We start from the raw sequence: 15,913 nt of genomic DNA, 5'->3' as shown, positions 1-15,913 counted from the left end.
ACCATCCCCTTCCTCCATGCTGGTCCACAAAGCTCTATTCTAGACCAACTCCCTGCTCAAGCAGGAGATCCTATACCACTTCAGACAAATAGCTGTCCCGCTTCTTCTTAAAATCCTCCAGTGTTAGAACCCCCACAACTTCTAGAGTCAAGCCGTTGTTTCTGTTCTGACCTAGAAGGCTTCCTTAGAAAGTATAAAGCACAATCTTAGTCCTACAAAACCTCTTTTACTTATATGACTGTAAATTATTTTCATTTACAGTCTGGAAGACTTTATAAACAGTCTTTCATAGGAAGGTTATCAACACCCACCTATCTCACGTGGAATGATGCCAGAGAACTAATCGCCAAATGCAGGGCAAGGCCAAACTTGGCACAGAGTCAAACAGAACATTTCAAAGGTTGAATTGACCATATGAACTAATTGCTTCCTGCAAAAGCTCACATCCCATTCGCTCTTCTTTTATGTCTTATGGGAGGAGCCAATCATCTCCAAGCCTTACTCCGAAGTCGACCCTGTTTTCTTAATTGTTTTTGTCATCTGGCAGGTCTGTGCATGTGCATACTGGGAACAGGCTCCCGCTGTTCTTCTGCCTCGCTGCTGTCAGAATCCAGAGGCTGTACATAACTATCAGATGGCCTTGGCCCCCTCTCTGCCTCTGATGCAGAGCCCTCATCTCAGCTTTCCCCAGCCGCTAGGACTGCCCCAAGTTCCTCCCCGATCTCCTCACTGTCTCCTCCACTGCCAGCTCTGCTGGTGGCTTGCAGGCCACAACAGTTTCAAACATAAAGGTTATATATATATATTACATTCAGATATTTTTCTGGAGTTATGGTACATCATCCTATAAACATTCTGCTTTGAGCTGCAATATAATGAACTTTTTATCCCCATAAAATGTAAAATCCCCATAAAATGATATATTTTCCCATTTTTTCCTCCGTATGTTTTGTCCAAAGATTTGAGTCCATTTTATCATGGAGTTTTTCACTTGTTCTTCTTCTGTTTCAAATTTTAATAGAAGCTGATACATTTAGCCAAGACCAGTTTGTCATTTTTACATAGTTCGAATTCTAGTTTCCACTATGCCGTTCCAAAACATTCATGTTAAATATTGAAAGTTAATTTTGATATTTATGAGTTGTGAGATATTTAACAGCAATGTTAACAATGAAAAAAATATTTCCTAAAATATTCCATCAGAGACTACATTATGACATCCTTGTAAAGGTCAAAAGATCAAATACTTTAATTCTAATAAGTAGCAATACATCATTAAAATCATCCATCTTTTCAACAAATGAATTTGTTTACATGTGAGTATAATTTCTGTCCAAATTTGCTTTTCACCAGTACAAACAAATAAGGGTTCAAATAAACATCCCACTGGTTAGTTCAAGTGTAAAGAAAATGCAATTTGGAGTTCCTATCCAACAGTTTAATTCTTTGTGTTATCCCAGTCTATGGGTTCAGTAGGATTTACCAATGAATAATTTTACGAAGAATCTTGCATTAGAAAGTGTTTTTTTTGTTGAAAGTTACAATGAAACAAAAGTACTTTATTATGTTTATTTTTTCATATATTTGTTGGGTGACGTCAACTAACAAAAGATTAGCAGATATAAAATATTTTTCTGAGTATAAGACACTCTGGAGTATAAGATGCACCTTAGTTTTTGGGGAGGAAAATAAGAAAAAAAAATTCTGCCTCTGCCTACCATCATCCATCGGTATTCATCTGGCTAGTGTCCTGTCAGTGTGTGAGAGAATTGAGGGCTGTTTGGAAATTGAAATAGTATTTGCTGTGTGAACAACAAGGAAATAGCAAGGAGCCTGGGCTTGGCTTAGCTCAGCTGTTCTGTATTAAAGCTGCCTGATGTGCTGAGCTCTGAAACTAAAACTGAAACTCCTCTCCTCTGCTTGTGTTTTGCTTGTATTTACTACCACGTTGGAAAACCTGCTTCTGGTATTGTATATTTACTTCATGTGTTATATTATATATAAAGAGAAGTTATTGAATCCTGATGAATCAGTTACTTGTGTGTGCTTTCTGGATGTGATTGCTGCTGCAAACTCTGACATGTCCTTGCAGGAAATAGCAAACAGCCAGGTTAGCTTCAGCACATTATTGCAGCCTGATTCAGCATGAGCAGCTGATTGGTGGGTGGATCGGCCTCCTGGAATACCCCAAAATCAGCAGTTCCTGGCTGTAGGGATTGCCATAGACCATCACCACCTCTGTGCCTCACATTTTTGGCTTCATGGATGTATAAGATGCACCCAAATTTTCAAACTCTTTTAGGGTGGGGGGGAAGTGTGTCTTATACTCTGAAAAATACGGTACTTGTTGTGAAACTGAGTTGTTTGATGTCAATCACATTATGTAATGGGATACAATTACATGGGTTTATTCTTTGTCCTTATCAATCCCTCCTTATTGTTCAGCTCAGGTCTCAGCAGGATAATATAAACTTTTGGAGAAAAGATACAGGCCAGCAATGCAGCCCCTGAGGCCAAAATGGAGAAGATCTCCACAGCTACCATGTATTTACCTTTGGTGCTCAAATAAGTTGGGATAAAAGTCAACCAAACACTGCAAAACATGATCATGCTGAAAGTGATGAACTTGGCTTCATTGAAAGCATCTGGCAGATTTCTAGCCAGGAAAGCCACGATGAAGCTGATGATGGACAGAAGTCCCATGTAGCCCAAGACAAAGTAAAACATGAAGGTAGAGCCTTCATTGCATTCTGCTACTATCTCGCTTGGCAGGGATTTCATGTCCAACTTGGGATATGGAGGAGCAGTGGCAAGCCATACAGTACAAATGCCAGCTTGAATGAGAGAACAGAAAAGGACAATGGTGTTGGCCAGCCTTTTTCCCATCCACCTCCTCACATTGGATCCTGGTTTGGTGGCCATGAAAGCAAGAACCACAGTGATGGTTTTGGCCAACACACAAGATACCGCCACAGTAAAGATGAGACCAAAAGCAACATGGCGAATGAGGCAAGTGAATTTATGGGGGTGGCCAAGGAAGAAGAAAGAACAGAGGAAGCAGAGGAGGAGGGAGGAAAGGAGAGTGTAAGTGAGTTCTCGGTTATTGGCTTTGACTATGGCAGTATCACTGTGCTTAATAAAAGTAATAAACACGAAGACTGTGACCAGTGAAAAACAAAGGACTATTGAGACTAAACTCATGCCTAGTGGTTCTTCATAGGAAAGAAATGTTATGATCTTGGGGAAGCAGCTGTCGTTGCTCGGGCTTCGATATTGATCATCTCGGCACTGCATACATTCGTCCGTGTCTTAAAGGAAAATTACAAGAAAAAAATTAAGAAAAATAAGCATATCTATTAGAGCTTGACAGGATTGGAAGCCAAATCAAGACAGCTCACTTGAACAACACAGAGGAGCCATCAAAGTTGCATGTCTTTGTTTTCAAATACAAGCCACTACCTATGATGGAATACCAGACTGGCTCTCAAAGTGATACTAGAATCCCAATAAGTGCTACAAAAAAAGCAGTTGATGGTATTATGAGAACCCGGATTGTGGGGGCAATAAACTGACTTTGTATAAAAAAGAACACCGCTTAGGAGGGGCCGAAAGCCCTACTAAGCAGGTATATACAAAAGTATTAAGGCTATTGCTTAATGCATTGTAAGCCGCCCAGAGTCTCCGGAGAAGGGCGACATATAAATTGAACCAATAAATAAATAAATAAATAAATAAATAAATAAATAAATAAATAAATAAATAAATAAATAAATAAAACTTAAGTAGTACTGGGTAGAATATCCCGCCTGGACTACTGCAATGCTCTCTACATGGGGCTCCCCTTGGGGAGCACCTGGAGGCTCCAACTGGTGCAGAATCTGGCCGCGCGGAGGATTATGGGAGCGAGGGGGTGCTTCTATGTGACACCTCTCCTGCGTGAGCTGCATTGGCTTCCAGTGGTCTTCCAGGTGCGCTTCAAGGTGTTGGTCACCACCTTTAAAGCGCTCCATGGCATGGGACCTGGGTACTTGTGGGACCGCCTTCTGCCGCCAATAGCCTCCCACCGACCAGTACGCTCCCACAGAGAGGGACTCCTCAGGGTGCCGTCAGCCAGGCAATGTTGGCTGGCGACCCCCAGGGAGAGGGCCTTCTCTGTGGCAGCTCCTGCCCTCTGGAACGATTTGCCCCCAGAGATACAAAGGATATCGGATCTCCGGGTTTTTTGCCGTGCCCTAAAAACTTTTCTTTTCCATCAAGCAGGGCTGGCGTGAAACCCCCCCCCTTTTTTTTAGTCTTTTTAGCTTTTTAAATTGTCAAATAGGTTTTAGTTTTCAATGTTTTAAATTTTTGGGCCACAGTTATTTAATTCTTTTAATAATTTTAAATTTTGTATTGATATGTGTTTTAGTTCTGGCTGTGCACCGCCCTGAGTCCACTTGGAGAAGGGCGGGATATAAATTGAATAAATAAATAAATAAATAAATAAATAAATAAATAAATAAATAAATAAATAAATACATACATACATACATACATACATACATACATACATACATACATACAATAAATCTGGTATACTTTCAAGACTGGGCTACCATACTTTAACGACAACAAGAAGGCTCAAGAGCTTATGTTTCTTAATCTTGCCTATCTCTAAACTCTTGACACCAGCTCAATTTGGGTTGCTTCCTTAATCTGAATTAAGGCAATCCTCAGATATGGATTGGCACCACTTTACATAATCCTAAGGATAAGTGAAGAATTGAGGGTGCTATATCACCTACCTGTTTTGTTGGAGATCTTTCCTTCTGGACATGGAAAACAGTCATAGCAACAAAATTTCTTTCCTTCCTTCTTTTGTTTCTGAAACCCTGGTGGGCATGAGTCACTGCACACAGAAATAGGACATACCTGTTCACAACAATAAAATAAAAAAGTCCAGGTTGTAAGGAAGCTAAGAACATTTAGCTATTTTGGGGGGATCCTGAAAATCGGAAAACAGATAAATGACCAACATGCATGAATATGCGGTCAGAGGTGGTATTTACCACTTCTCCGAACTATTGAAAATTTCCGCTATCGGTTCTCAAGAACTGGTCAGAACCTGCTGAATACCACCTCTGTAGTAACAATAGTAATACTTAAGAAAGCAGCAACAATACTGAATGTATACTAGCACTGCAACCAGAATGGGACAACTCACTTTGACCAACTCACCGTGGGTGAACTTGTCCTGGTCATTTTACCATGGGACAATTTGACCTTAGGAAAATTCAACATGGGATAACTGAAGAGAGGGACAAGTAGACTTGCAGCTCAACCCAGACTTGAGGACTTCTAACTTGAGAAGGTTCAAACCTAAAGCAAGAGAAGATCAGCTCCAATTCACTTGTCCCTCTCTTGAATTATCCCATATTGAATTGTCCTGTGGCAAGATGGCCATAGCAAGTTTTTCCATGGTGAATTGGCCTGCAATGAGTTGTCTTTGGCTAGTTGACCAGGGTAGACAGCCAGGGCAAGTTGACTGCAGCGAGTCAGCCATAGTGAGTTGTCCTAGACCTCACTGCAACATCTTTTGGCATGGACAATTGTTACATTAGTGGAAATGTGTAACCACAGATGGCTTATCTTACTGAAGGAAATGGAGGAAGGAGATGATACACGGAGAGCATATGCACCAAAGACAAATTCTTTGTGTGTCCAATCACACTTGGACAATAAAGAACTATTCTATTCTATTCTATTCTATTCTATTCTATTCTATTCTATTCTATTCTATTCTATTCTATTCTATTCTATTCTATTCTATTCTATTCTATTCTATTCCATTCCATTCCATTCCATTCCATTCCATTCTATTCTATTCTATTCTATTTGAAGGAAAATCTGTCAAGGAAATCCAAGAATGCATACCTGGTTAAAGATCCTAGGCCACTCAATAATTTCATCATCTATAAAGAATTGTTCTTCTTCAAAAGCCACTGGTTCTAACCGTCCAATTTTGACTTTACGAAAGGAGTTGTTTGGGAATAAGATCATGTGCATTATATCAAATCCAGCAACAATTTCTCTTCTTTCATTGAAATTCAGGTTCTCTCCAGCTGAATTGTTAAATGACATCGCTTGAAGAAATGCATGTAACTGGGAGGAAGGGAAAAGAGTAGAGGGATAATAAAATCAATAGTATAATCTCAACCTGTGACATGTTAGAAGCAATTAACTTCCATATAAATTAACCTAGGAGATTATTTTCTGCATCAGTTAGGAAGATCTCGGGAAGGAAGGAAGGAAGGAAGGAAGGAAGGAAGGAAGGAAGGAAGGAAGGAAGGAAGGAAGGACGGACAATATATGAGCTGTGAGTCTAGCAGGTTATAGCCCACACTTGGCTTCAGAAATTTAAATGGATTCAATATTTTCTTTAGATCTTTAGAATGAATCCCTTCTGTCCACATAGAAATCCTGTCTTGTGAGTTAAGCTATGAGTCTCCTCCCAATTCCTGATTTCCAGTAGCAGAATAACAAATGGGTTATAAAAGTGAAAGGCGTCCAGTTGATAAGATTTTGAAAATTGTATTCCATTATTTTAGAGAAATGTTGTTAGTAGATTATTGTTTTCTGCTGACATGGGCTACTATGACCCATAGCTATGAAGGGATGTACTCTTTCTCAGGACTTTCATCTCAAGACTTTCAGGGATTTCACTGAAGTTAGGAGGAATCTCATCTATCTTTCTATCTATCTATCTATCTATCTATCTATCTATCTATCTATCTATCTATCATTTATCATCTATCTATCCATTATCTATTCCTCATCTATTCCTCATCTATCTATCTTGTTGTCCAATCTATTTTCGGTTTCGTATAATAAAGTTGAAAGACATAGCCATTTTTTAAAACATTATTTGTGCATTTAAGGCTTTGAGGAGAAAATGTTGGCAGCCAGGAAAGGACGGAGGAATGAGGGAGGAAAATGAAAGAATTTCCATCCAATTTTGCTCTATTTATTTATTTATTTGACTGATTTAAAAACAGAACAAAAAAAATACTATGATATTGCATGAACAAAATCAGAGAAAATGAATTTTATCAGCAATTTTTTTGTTTTTGCTTACTTGGCAGATGAATGGACAAATTGGACATTTCCATTCTCTCTAGACCAAAATCCAGGAGTATTTATTTATTATTAAATTTGTTTGCCACCCATCTCACCACAAAGTGACTCTGAGCAGCTTATTCCTCTCTTATATTATTAATTCATTTACTCAGTCTGTTTTCTTGTGCTGCTTTTCCATTCCTAATTCTATAAGATTTTAAAATATTATTTCAGTATTTTCTATTCTCTTACATTCTGTTTTAACCATTCATTAACATATTGCTGCTGGACAATAAATATTTATTTATGACAGTTGACAGTGATTACAGATTATAGTCTTCATTTAGCGACTGCCTCATTTACCAAATATTTAGTTACAATAATGCTAAAAGTTGCTATTAGTCCTCATACTTACAACCTTCACAAGTCTGTACAGCAAAGTAAAGTTGAAGTAAGATCATACTGATTGCTTTGCTTAACACCCAAGCTGACAGTCCCAAATGTAGTTGTTAATAATAAAAAAAATAACCTATAAATTAATGATCAAAACATTTTTCTCTAACTAGGCAAACATTTGACTTCCCATGAAAGCAATAATGGACATAAGTACCCAAGAATGGAACTATTAATTCTAATTGTCAATATATATTATGTTGATGATTGGATACATTGATATGCTATTTATTTTCTGGTAGCAGGATCATGGAAAACATAAGAGATTGGACAACAATTTGTCTGAAATTCTATAGGGTTTCTTGCCTGAGCAGGGGATGGGACTAGAAGACCTCCAAGGTCCCTTCCATCTCTATTGTTCTGTTATATCATCCTGTTATGGGAACATTACCTGCCAAGGTTGCATGTCTTCAAACTTGAGTCTTTGCTCCCCCATTCTTGCTCTGCGTTTGCTCTTTGATGAGTGCAATGCGTGGAGAGCATGGGCTACTGCATAGACAGCATTGTAGATACTGTAGCTGTGGCCACTCATCTTCACTTCAAAAACAGACCGAGGAGGCTTCTCCAGGTTCTCCTTCCCAGTACATAGTTCATCTGGCTCCAATGTTTCTCCAGCATTTGGAAATGAACATTCAAAAACCTGTTCCCAGAACAATTGGACAAAACCATCATCTTCAGGCTGGTATGGGTTTTTCTTCTGAAGATACTTCTCAAATTCCTGAGGTTGCTTGGAATGAATGGCGAAGGATATGGCACCTTGGAACATTTGAAAATCCATCCGTCTTGTCACGCCCGTTACTGCAAATTCCATCTGGGCTGTCATGATCCACACCTTCCCTAAATATGCGTTGTCAGGAACTAGAAGAGTGCTATAGGTAATTAACCACATAAGATTCATGGTATCTCCATAGAGGATGAATACTCTGGTCCTCTGATCCATAACAGATACGTGAATATTTCCAAATGTACCCATATCGTCACTGGACAAGACACGGCCTTGGCGTGGGAACACCTGAATGAAGGCTGAACAGATTCGATACTTGGAAAACAACGCTTCCATGCTTTGCAAGAAATATTTCCCACTATCATCATCTCCTGTGAAAAGGCCCACCCATGTCCAGCCAAAGTGTAGAAGCAGATGGATAATTCCCATGTACTGGTTCTCATCATTTGGGACCATGCGATAAAAAGTAGGATTCCTGGATTTTACAATGTCTTCAGGAGCAAACGATCCATATGTGAGCTTAAAGACAAAGTGTAGAAAGGCATGGTGCCTTTAATCAATAATTCAAACATTCAATCAATCAATCATTCCATCAATTATTCAATCATTCAATCATTCAGTCATACCTGCAGAAAGGAAATTCCTATCTTTCAATTTCTATTTGCTAAAACTAAACCTTTCCCTTTTGCTTATTTAACAGAGGTGGAGAAATATGACCAACTTGAATTAGAAAGAAGGATTTGGGACATCATTGATCCTCCCAGGAGTCCTTGTTTCTCAAATTCTCTCAGCTTGAATTGCTTTGACTTTCTAGCTTCTCTTTTCTATTTCAAAATCACTTGTCTGATGAACATAAGATTAATACAAGTAGCCAAAGCTATTCCTTGCAGCTATGCAGCTATGGTCCTCACCTGTGGAATCTTGTAGCGTCCTAAAATATCTGCCATGTGGAAAGAGGTGTCTGATCCAAGTCCTCCAACCAAAGCAATTAGGTTTTTAGGGGGTCCACATTCATAATTAGGAAGGAAACGGTGCAATTTAAAGAGCAAATTGAGAAGATTGTAATAGGTCATCCTCTGATCATAGTAGGTGTCGTAGATGTGGAAGCCCAGTGTGATATTTGGTAAAATTGTTGGAGATTTGTTGATTGTATTTACAGCAAATGCCAAAGCCAACACATTCTGGTAGAATTTGGTCAGCATCCTGCAAATAGAGTTGCAAGGCTTTTTACCTATGAATCTGAACATCTTGACCAGAAGAACTCTTGGGATAATGCAATGTGACCAGAATTATGAAGATGAAACAAGGTTCAGAAAACAGAATAAAAGAGTTGGAAGCGACCTTGGAGGTCTTCTAGTTCAACTCCATTCTCAGGGAGGAAAACCTATACCATTTCAGACAAATGGTTGCCCAATCTCTTCTTGAAAACCTCCAGTGTTGGAGCATTTACCACTTCTGGAGGCAAGCTAATTGTTCAGTTGACAACTGATTAATTGTTCTCACTGTGATCAAATTTCTCCTTAGTTCTAGGATGCTTCTCTCCTTGATTAGCTTCCATCCTAATGGATGGAAAAGAGAGGAGTAGCTAACGTGAGAGAGCAAGCTTTCAATATGTGCATTATGAAATGCAGCTGAGTAGAAATCAGTGAAATGTCTCCAACCACAGCACATGTGAGATTAAAAGTGTTCCCTGAACACACAAAGAAATTGAGCAATTTTCAGGGAAAATATTTTCCAGTCCTGCAATAAATGATTTTCCAAAAACTGAATCATGCACCATTTTTTTTATTAGGATAATAAGAAACAGTTCTAAAAAGAAATATGTCTTCTTCCCAATTTTTAATGTTCTCCCTCTCTCCCTTTCTCTCTGTATTCATAACTAACTTGATGTTAATTCCTTCATAGAGAAAAGTGTGCAATAATTAGCCTGCTTGCAAATCAATCTTAACTAACTAACTGCTTGCTAATCAATCTTAGCTTAACGCTTGTAGCTTGTTTGTTCTGTAAGAGTTTATGCACTGGAAATAAATTCCTTATGTGTCCGATCAAACTTAGCCAATAAAGAATTCTATCATCTATCTATCTATCTATCTATCTATCTATCTATCTATCTATCTATCTATCTATCATCTATCTATCTATCTATCTATCTATCTATCTATCATCTTTCTATCTATTACACCAACTCAAGAAGCTCAAACTGCCCAAGGAGCTGATACTGTTATACAGAGGAATTATTGAGTCTGTCATCTGCACCTTTATAACTGTCTGGTTTGGTTGTGCAACAAGCCAACAAGACAGACACAGACTTCAAAGGATTATTAGAACTGTAGAAAAAGCAATTGCTACCAACCTGCCTTCCACTGAGGACCTGTATACTGCACAAGTCAAAAAGAGGGCTGTGAAAATATTTAGAGACCCCTCACATTCTGGACATAAATTGTTTTAACCCCTACCCTCAAATCGATGCTATAGAGCACTGCACATCAGAACAGTTTTTTCCCCAAACGCCATCACTCTTCTAAACAAATAATTCCCTCAACACTGTCAAACTATTCACTAAGTCTGCATTACTATTACTATTAATCTTCTCATCATTCCTATCACCCATCTCCTCCCACTTATGATTGTATGACTGTAACTTGTTGCTGTATCCTTACAATTTATATTGTTTCCTAGTATGATTCGATTGCTTATTTGTACCCTATGACTATCATTAAATGTTGTACCTTATGATTCTTGATGAATATATCTTCTCTTTTTATGTGCACTGAGAGCATATGCACCAAAGACAAATTCTTTGTGTGTCCAATCACATTTAGCCAATAAAGAATTATATTCTATGTCCATTTTAACATCTTTTTCATCCATATTCCCAAATTTCATACACTCTTTGTAGCCATGGAACATTGCTTTCTCCAATTTAACAAAACTCATCACTTCCTTTGCAATTCAACACAAATGCTGCATATGCAGCAAGATGAAGATAACACTGAGTTAATGTTTTTTAAGAAGGAAAAGGAGTCATAATAAGAAACTACAGCTTATATCAAAATAGTAAAGTGACTGTAAGCAGTCTGGAAAATGACATTGACAGAAATAAGATCACCTGAATGTATCTTGTAACAAGGTAGAGGGAATAACTTGGTTTTACATTTTTATTTACTACACATGACTATTTATAGGAGTTGAGTAGTAGTACTATTTATAGGAGTTGAGTAGTAGTACTCAGTAGTTGTTTTGGGAAGGGAGTGGGGTTGAGTTTCTTACACTGGAAGATCAAAGCCAATATCTTGTGAAGGGATATTTTTGAAGGAAACTTCATTAAAGACATAAATGACCTGAGATGCCATCCCACCAATGAGAAGTGTCCCCGGCTGGTACCAGTCATGAGGAACAGTGAAGAATTGGGTTCGAGGGCACTTTGTGGTCACTCTTTTGCACTCTTCAAGTGATAGCAAAAGGATCAGTGCCAGGAGTCTCACCATCCTTGCAGATGTGTGTTCCTGCAGAAAAGAGTCTGCTGCATCTGATTCCAGTTTTGGTCACCTGTTTTAGAGACAAAGCAACAAGGGTATCTCAATATACCCCGCACAACAAACTCAACAATTTTTTTAAAAAATGCCACAAAGCAGTTTAAAGATCTGAAGCCATTTCTGTTCAAAACGATGGAGAATCGGATAGATTCACACATGGACAGAGTCTCCTTTCCCATAAAACCAGTGGAAGAATACTTAGATGTTATAAAGTCTTTCTCAGCTGCATATTGCATATTGATTTCTCATTTGGTATCTTGTGGATAATCGTTGGAGGTCATATGATGAAATTAATTATAATTATGGAGTAATTATAGGAGAAACAACTCTGCTGTGTATTACCAACAACACATTGGAAGTAGAGGCTCTTTTTGTCTCTCTGTGTGTGTCCTTGATGGTCTCCCTGATGGGACAGCCAGTGGGAGATGGGTTCCAAGGTGATCACATTGATTAAATAGGAACAGAATAGCATAGCCCATGGGTGAGTTGGGATCAACTTTGAACCTGAAGGGAAAATGATAAATCAATATTCTGCTGATCCTTATGTCCCACAATGGGTTCAAATATGTTCATCTAGTGGTATATCTAATAAAAGAATTGAATTTAAACTCTGATTTTCTTCAAACAGGAATAATACTAAAATGTGTTTCTGGACATGGGGGTACATCTATTGAAAGAACTGTGTTTCAAACTTTCCCCCATGGTTTTCTTCAAACAGAAACAATACTAATATGTATTCCTGGTCATGTCTTCAAAATATAATACAATGGTTCAGGACCAGTGGTGAAATGTAAAAATTTGTTACTACCGGTTCTGTGGGCGTGGCTTGGTGGTGGTGGGTAATAGGACTGAGTGGGTGTGGCCAACTTTTTTTTTTTAACTTTTAAAACCATTTTTTTCTACAACCTCTTCGGCCAAAGAGGTTGTAAAAAAATGCTTTTAAAAGCCTCTGACGATCCCAGCTGACTTGCCTGATCAGCAGAGGCATTTCTTTTTCTTTTTAGAGCCTCTGATGATCCCAGCTGACTTGCCTGATCTGCAGAGGCTTTTCTTTTTTTAAAAAAAAGAAAGCCTCTGACGATCCCAGCTGACTTGCCTGATCAGCAGAGGCTTTTCTTTTTAATTTTAAAAGCATTTTTTCAGCCAAAGAGGTTGTAGAAAAAATGCTTTTAAAAATAAAATAAAAAGCCTCTGATGATTGTGCGGCTCAGCTGGGCATGGGGGTGTGGAGGGATTTTTGCTACCGGTTCTCCGAACCACCCGCCGCCATCGCTACCGGATTGGGCAATCCGGTCCGAACCAGGAACATTTCACCCCTGTTCAGGACAGTATTGATGTATCCCACAACCACTTTGCAAATTGATATCCAAGTTATTGGGTTGCAATCCCCACCCTCTTTAATCAGTTCAACAATATTCAACAACAATAAAAATATTGGTCTAACTAATATGAATTTAGGCTGATTTATCCAATGTCTTAACAGAATAACAGAGTTGGAAGTTCTAACTGTCAGGTAATTTCTCCTTAGTTCTAGGTTGCTTCTCTCCTTGATTAGTTTCCATCCATTGCTTCTTGTCCTGCCCTCAGGTGCTTTGAAGAATAGTTTGACTCCCTCTTCTTTGTGACAGCCCCTGAGATATTGGAACACTGCTATCATGTCTCCCCTAGTCCTTTTTTCCATTAAACTAGACATACCCAATTCCAGCAACTGTTCTTTATATGTATATATTGTCCCCAACAATCTGAGTCCTCATTTTACCCACTTCGGAAGGATGGAAGGCTGAGTCAACCTTGAGCCGGTGAGATTTGTTCCGCTGATCTGCTGAACTAGCAGTCAGCTGAAGTAGCTGCAGTACTGCACTCTAACCACTGTGCCACCTCGGCTTTTTTTTTGAGAGTTACTTCCACCTCTGCGTCTCCTTGTACATTTTGATGAGCCTGGTTTAGCTCAACAGACAGAAGCACTGTAATTTAACATCAGCTGTCTGCAATTAAAGTAAGATCGAATCTCGCCAGGCTCAAGGTTGACTCAGCCTTCCATCCTTTCTAAGGTAGGTATGAAGTATGAAGGCTATTGCTTAACGCACTGTAAGCCGCCCTGAGTCTCCGGAGAAGGGCGGCATATAAATCAAATTAAAAAAAATAAAAAACAAAAAAAAACATGACACATTTCTATTATCTTGGTACAGATTCTCCTGCCTGAGCAGAGATATTTATTTATTTATTTATTTATTTATTTATTTATTTATTTATTTATTTATTTATTTATTTATTTATTTATTTGGTTGAATTTATTGAATTTATATTGCCGCCTATTCTCACACAGCAACTCAAGGTGGCTCACAGAATATAAAACCCCACACAAAAACAATAAAACAAATAAAAAAATATTGTCTGTTGCAGTAGAATAAGGCATTAACATCAAATCACAGCTGTCTGGTGGTTTGTTTGTTTGTTTTTCCATAATAATCTGAACAAGCCATTTCTATAAAGATCTTGTCAGACCTGGAAGCCATCTTTTCTTTCGAACTTCCGGGCTGCCATGTTTAGAGCCTGGGGAAACGGGAGGGGAGATTTGCAAGGAGTTGGTGAAGATATATAGCCATAACAATATTCTTTTTCTCTGAGAGTCAAAGACGTTCAGCAACCTCTTCGGCTGAAGAGGTTGTAGAAAAAAATGCTTTTAAAAGCCTCTGACGATCCCAGCTGAGTTGCCTGATTGGCAGAGCCTTTTAAAAGCATTTTTTTTCTGAAACCTCTTAAAGTTGTAGAAAAAATGCTTTTAAAAATATATATATATAAAAAAGTTGGCCACGCCCACCCAGTCACATTACCCACCACCACCACCAAGCCACGCCCATAGAACCGGTAGTAACAAATTTTACATTTTACCACTGGTAGAAGGCTAATCCTACCTTTGTTTTTAATCTTGGGTGAGGGCATTTGCCTATGAATAAACCGTATAGTCAAGGCTATGGTTTTCCCAGTTGCAATGTATGGCTGTGAAAGTTGGAACATAAAGGAAGGCTGCCACAAAGAAGAGGGAGCCAAGTTATTCTCCAAAGCACCTGAGGGCAGGACAAGAAGCAATGGGTGGAAACTAATCAAGGAGAGAAGCAACTTAGAACTAAGGAGAAATTTCCTGGCAGTTAGAACAATTAATCAGTGGAACAATTTGCCACCAGAAGTTGTAGATGCTCCAACACTGGAAGTTTTTAAGAAGAGGTTGGATAACCATTTGTCTGAAGTGGTGTAGGGTTTCCTGCCTAAGCAGGGGGTTGGATTAGAAGACCTCTGAGGTCCCTTCCAACTCTGTTATTCTATGTTAGGAATCGAAGTGTCCTTCCATTTTTGTGCATACGGAGTCTTTCTGCTGTCAACATATATAGTAACAAAGTTCCAATTTTTTTCCCCTCCAGGTCTTTTTCCATTAGACCCAAAAGGAAGAAATCATTACTTTTTTTGAATACTGTGGTTCACTTATTTTACATGCAAAAGGAGAAGGCAAAAAGAGGCCTTAAAATTATTTTCATTCTATTTTTTAAAAAAAAAATTCACAAGGGGGCAGCAAAGTTCTAGAAAAGGAAATACCTTATCCCTGGGGAATAACTGAATCAGAAAGATGTAGGATGTGGTTTATAGCTATATTTATATTGAGTGTTAGTTTCTGGAACGTTTTCTTGAAAATTAACATTCTTCTCGTCCATTGAAAACTTCTATCCCCAGAAGAAATTATTTTATTCCTTAGGTTTTTTTTAAAAAAACCCTGACTTTATTATTTTTTATAATTAATTCAAGCTGGCAAAATGCAGGTAGCCCGTAACTTACAAGAGTTCATTTGGTGACAACAGCGTTGAAAAAAAGTGACATGACCATTGCAGCATCCTTGTGGTCACATCATCAAAACTGAGAAACCTATTCTATTCTATTCTATTCTATTCTATTCTATTCTATTCTATTCTATTCTATTCTATTCTATTCTATTCTACCCTACCCTACCCTACCCTACCCTACCCTACCCTACCCTACCCTACCCTACCCTACCTACCCTATTATCTATTCTATCCTATTCTATCCTACTCTATTCTATCCTATCCTATCCTAT

General features: G+C 38.4%; 1 protein-coding gene across 1 annotated transcript; it reads right to left on the bottom strand.

Annotated features, from left to right (window-relative positions):
- Window positions 1–1,226: 1,226 nt before the first annotated feature.
- Window positions 1,227–8,785, bottom strand: LOC117656910 (vomeronasal type-2 receptor 26-like). The gene is made up of 4 exons (XM_060689886.2): window positions 7,940–8,785; window positions 5,914–6,141; window positions 4,785–4,911; window positions 1,227–3,308 (listed from the first exon to the last, which is right to left on the bottom strand). Exons 1-4 carry the CDS (start codon window positions 8,726–8,728, stop codon window positions 2,398–2,400), a joined length of 2,055 nt encoding a protein of 684 aa, XP_060545869.2. The 5' UTR covers window positions 8,729–8,785; the 3' UTR covers window positions 1,227–2,397.
- Window positions 8,786–15,913: the final 7,128 nt, after the last annotated feature.

The sequence above is a fragment of the Pantherophis guttatus genome, chromosome 4, assembly GCF_059756535.1.
Source record: "Pantherophis guttatus breed Tessera chromosome 4, ASM5975653v1, whole genome shotgun sequence".
Taxonomy (NCBI): Eukaryota; Metazoa; Chordata; class Lepidosauria; order Squamata; family Colubridae; genus Pantherophis; species Pantherophis guttatus.
Note: the sequence above shows the minus strand (reverse complement) of the source record. Positions and strands in the feature narration are given on the sequence as shown.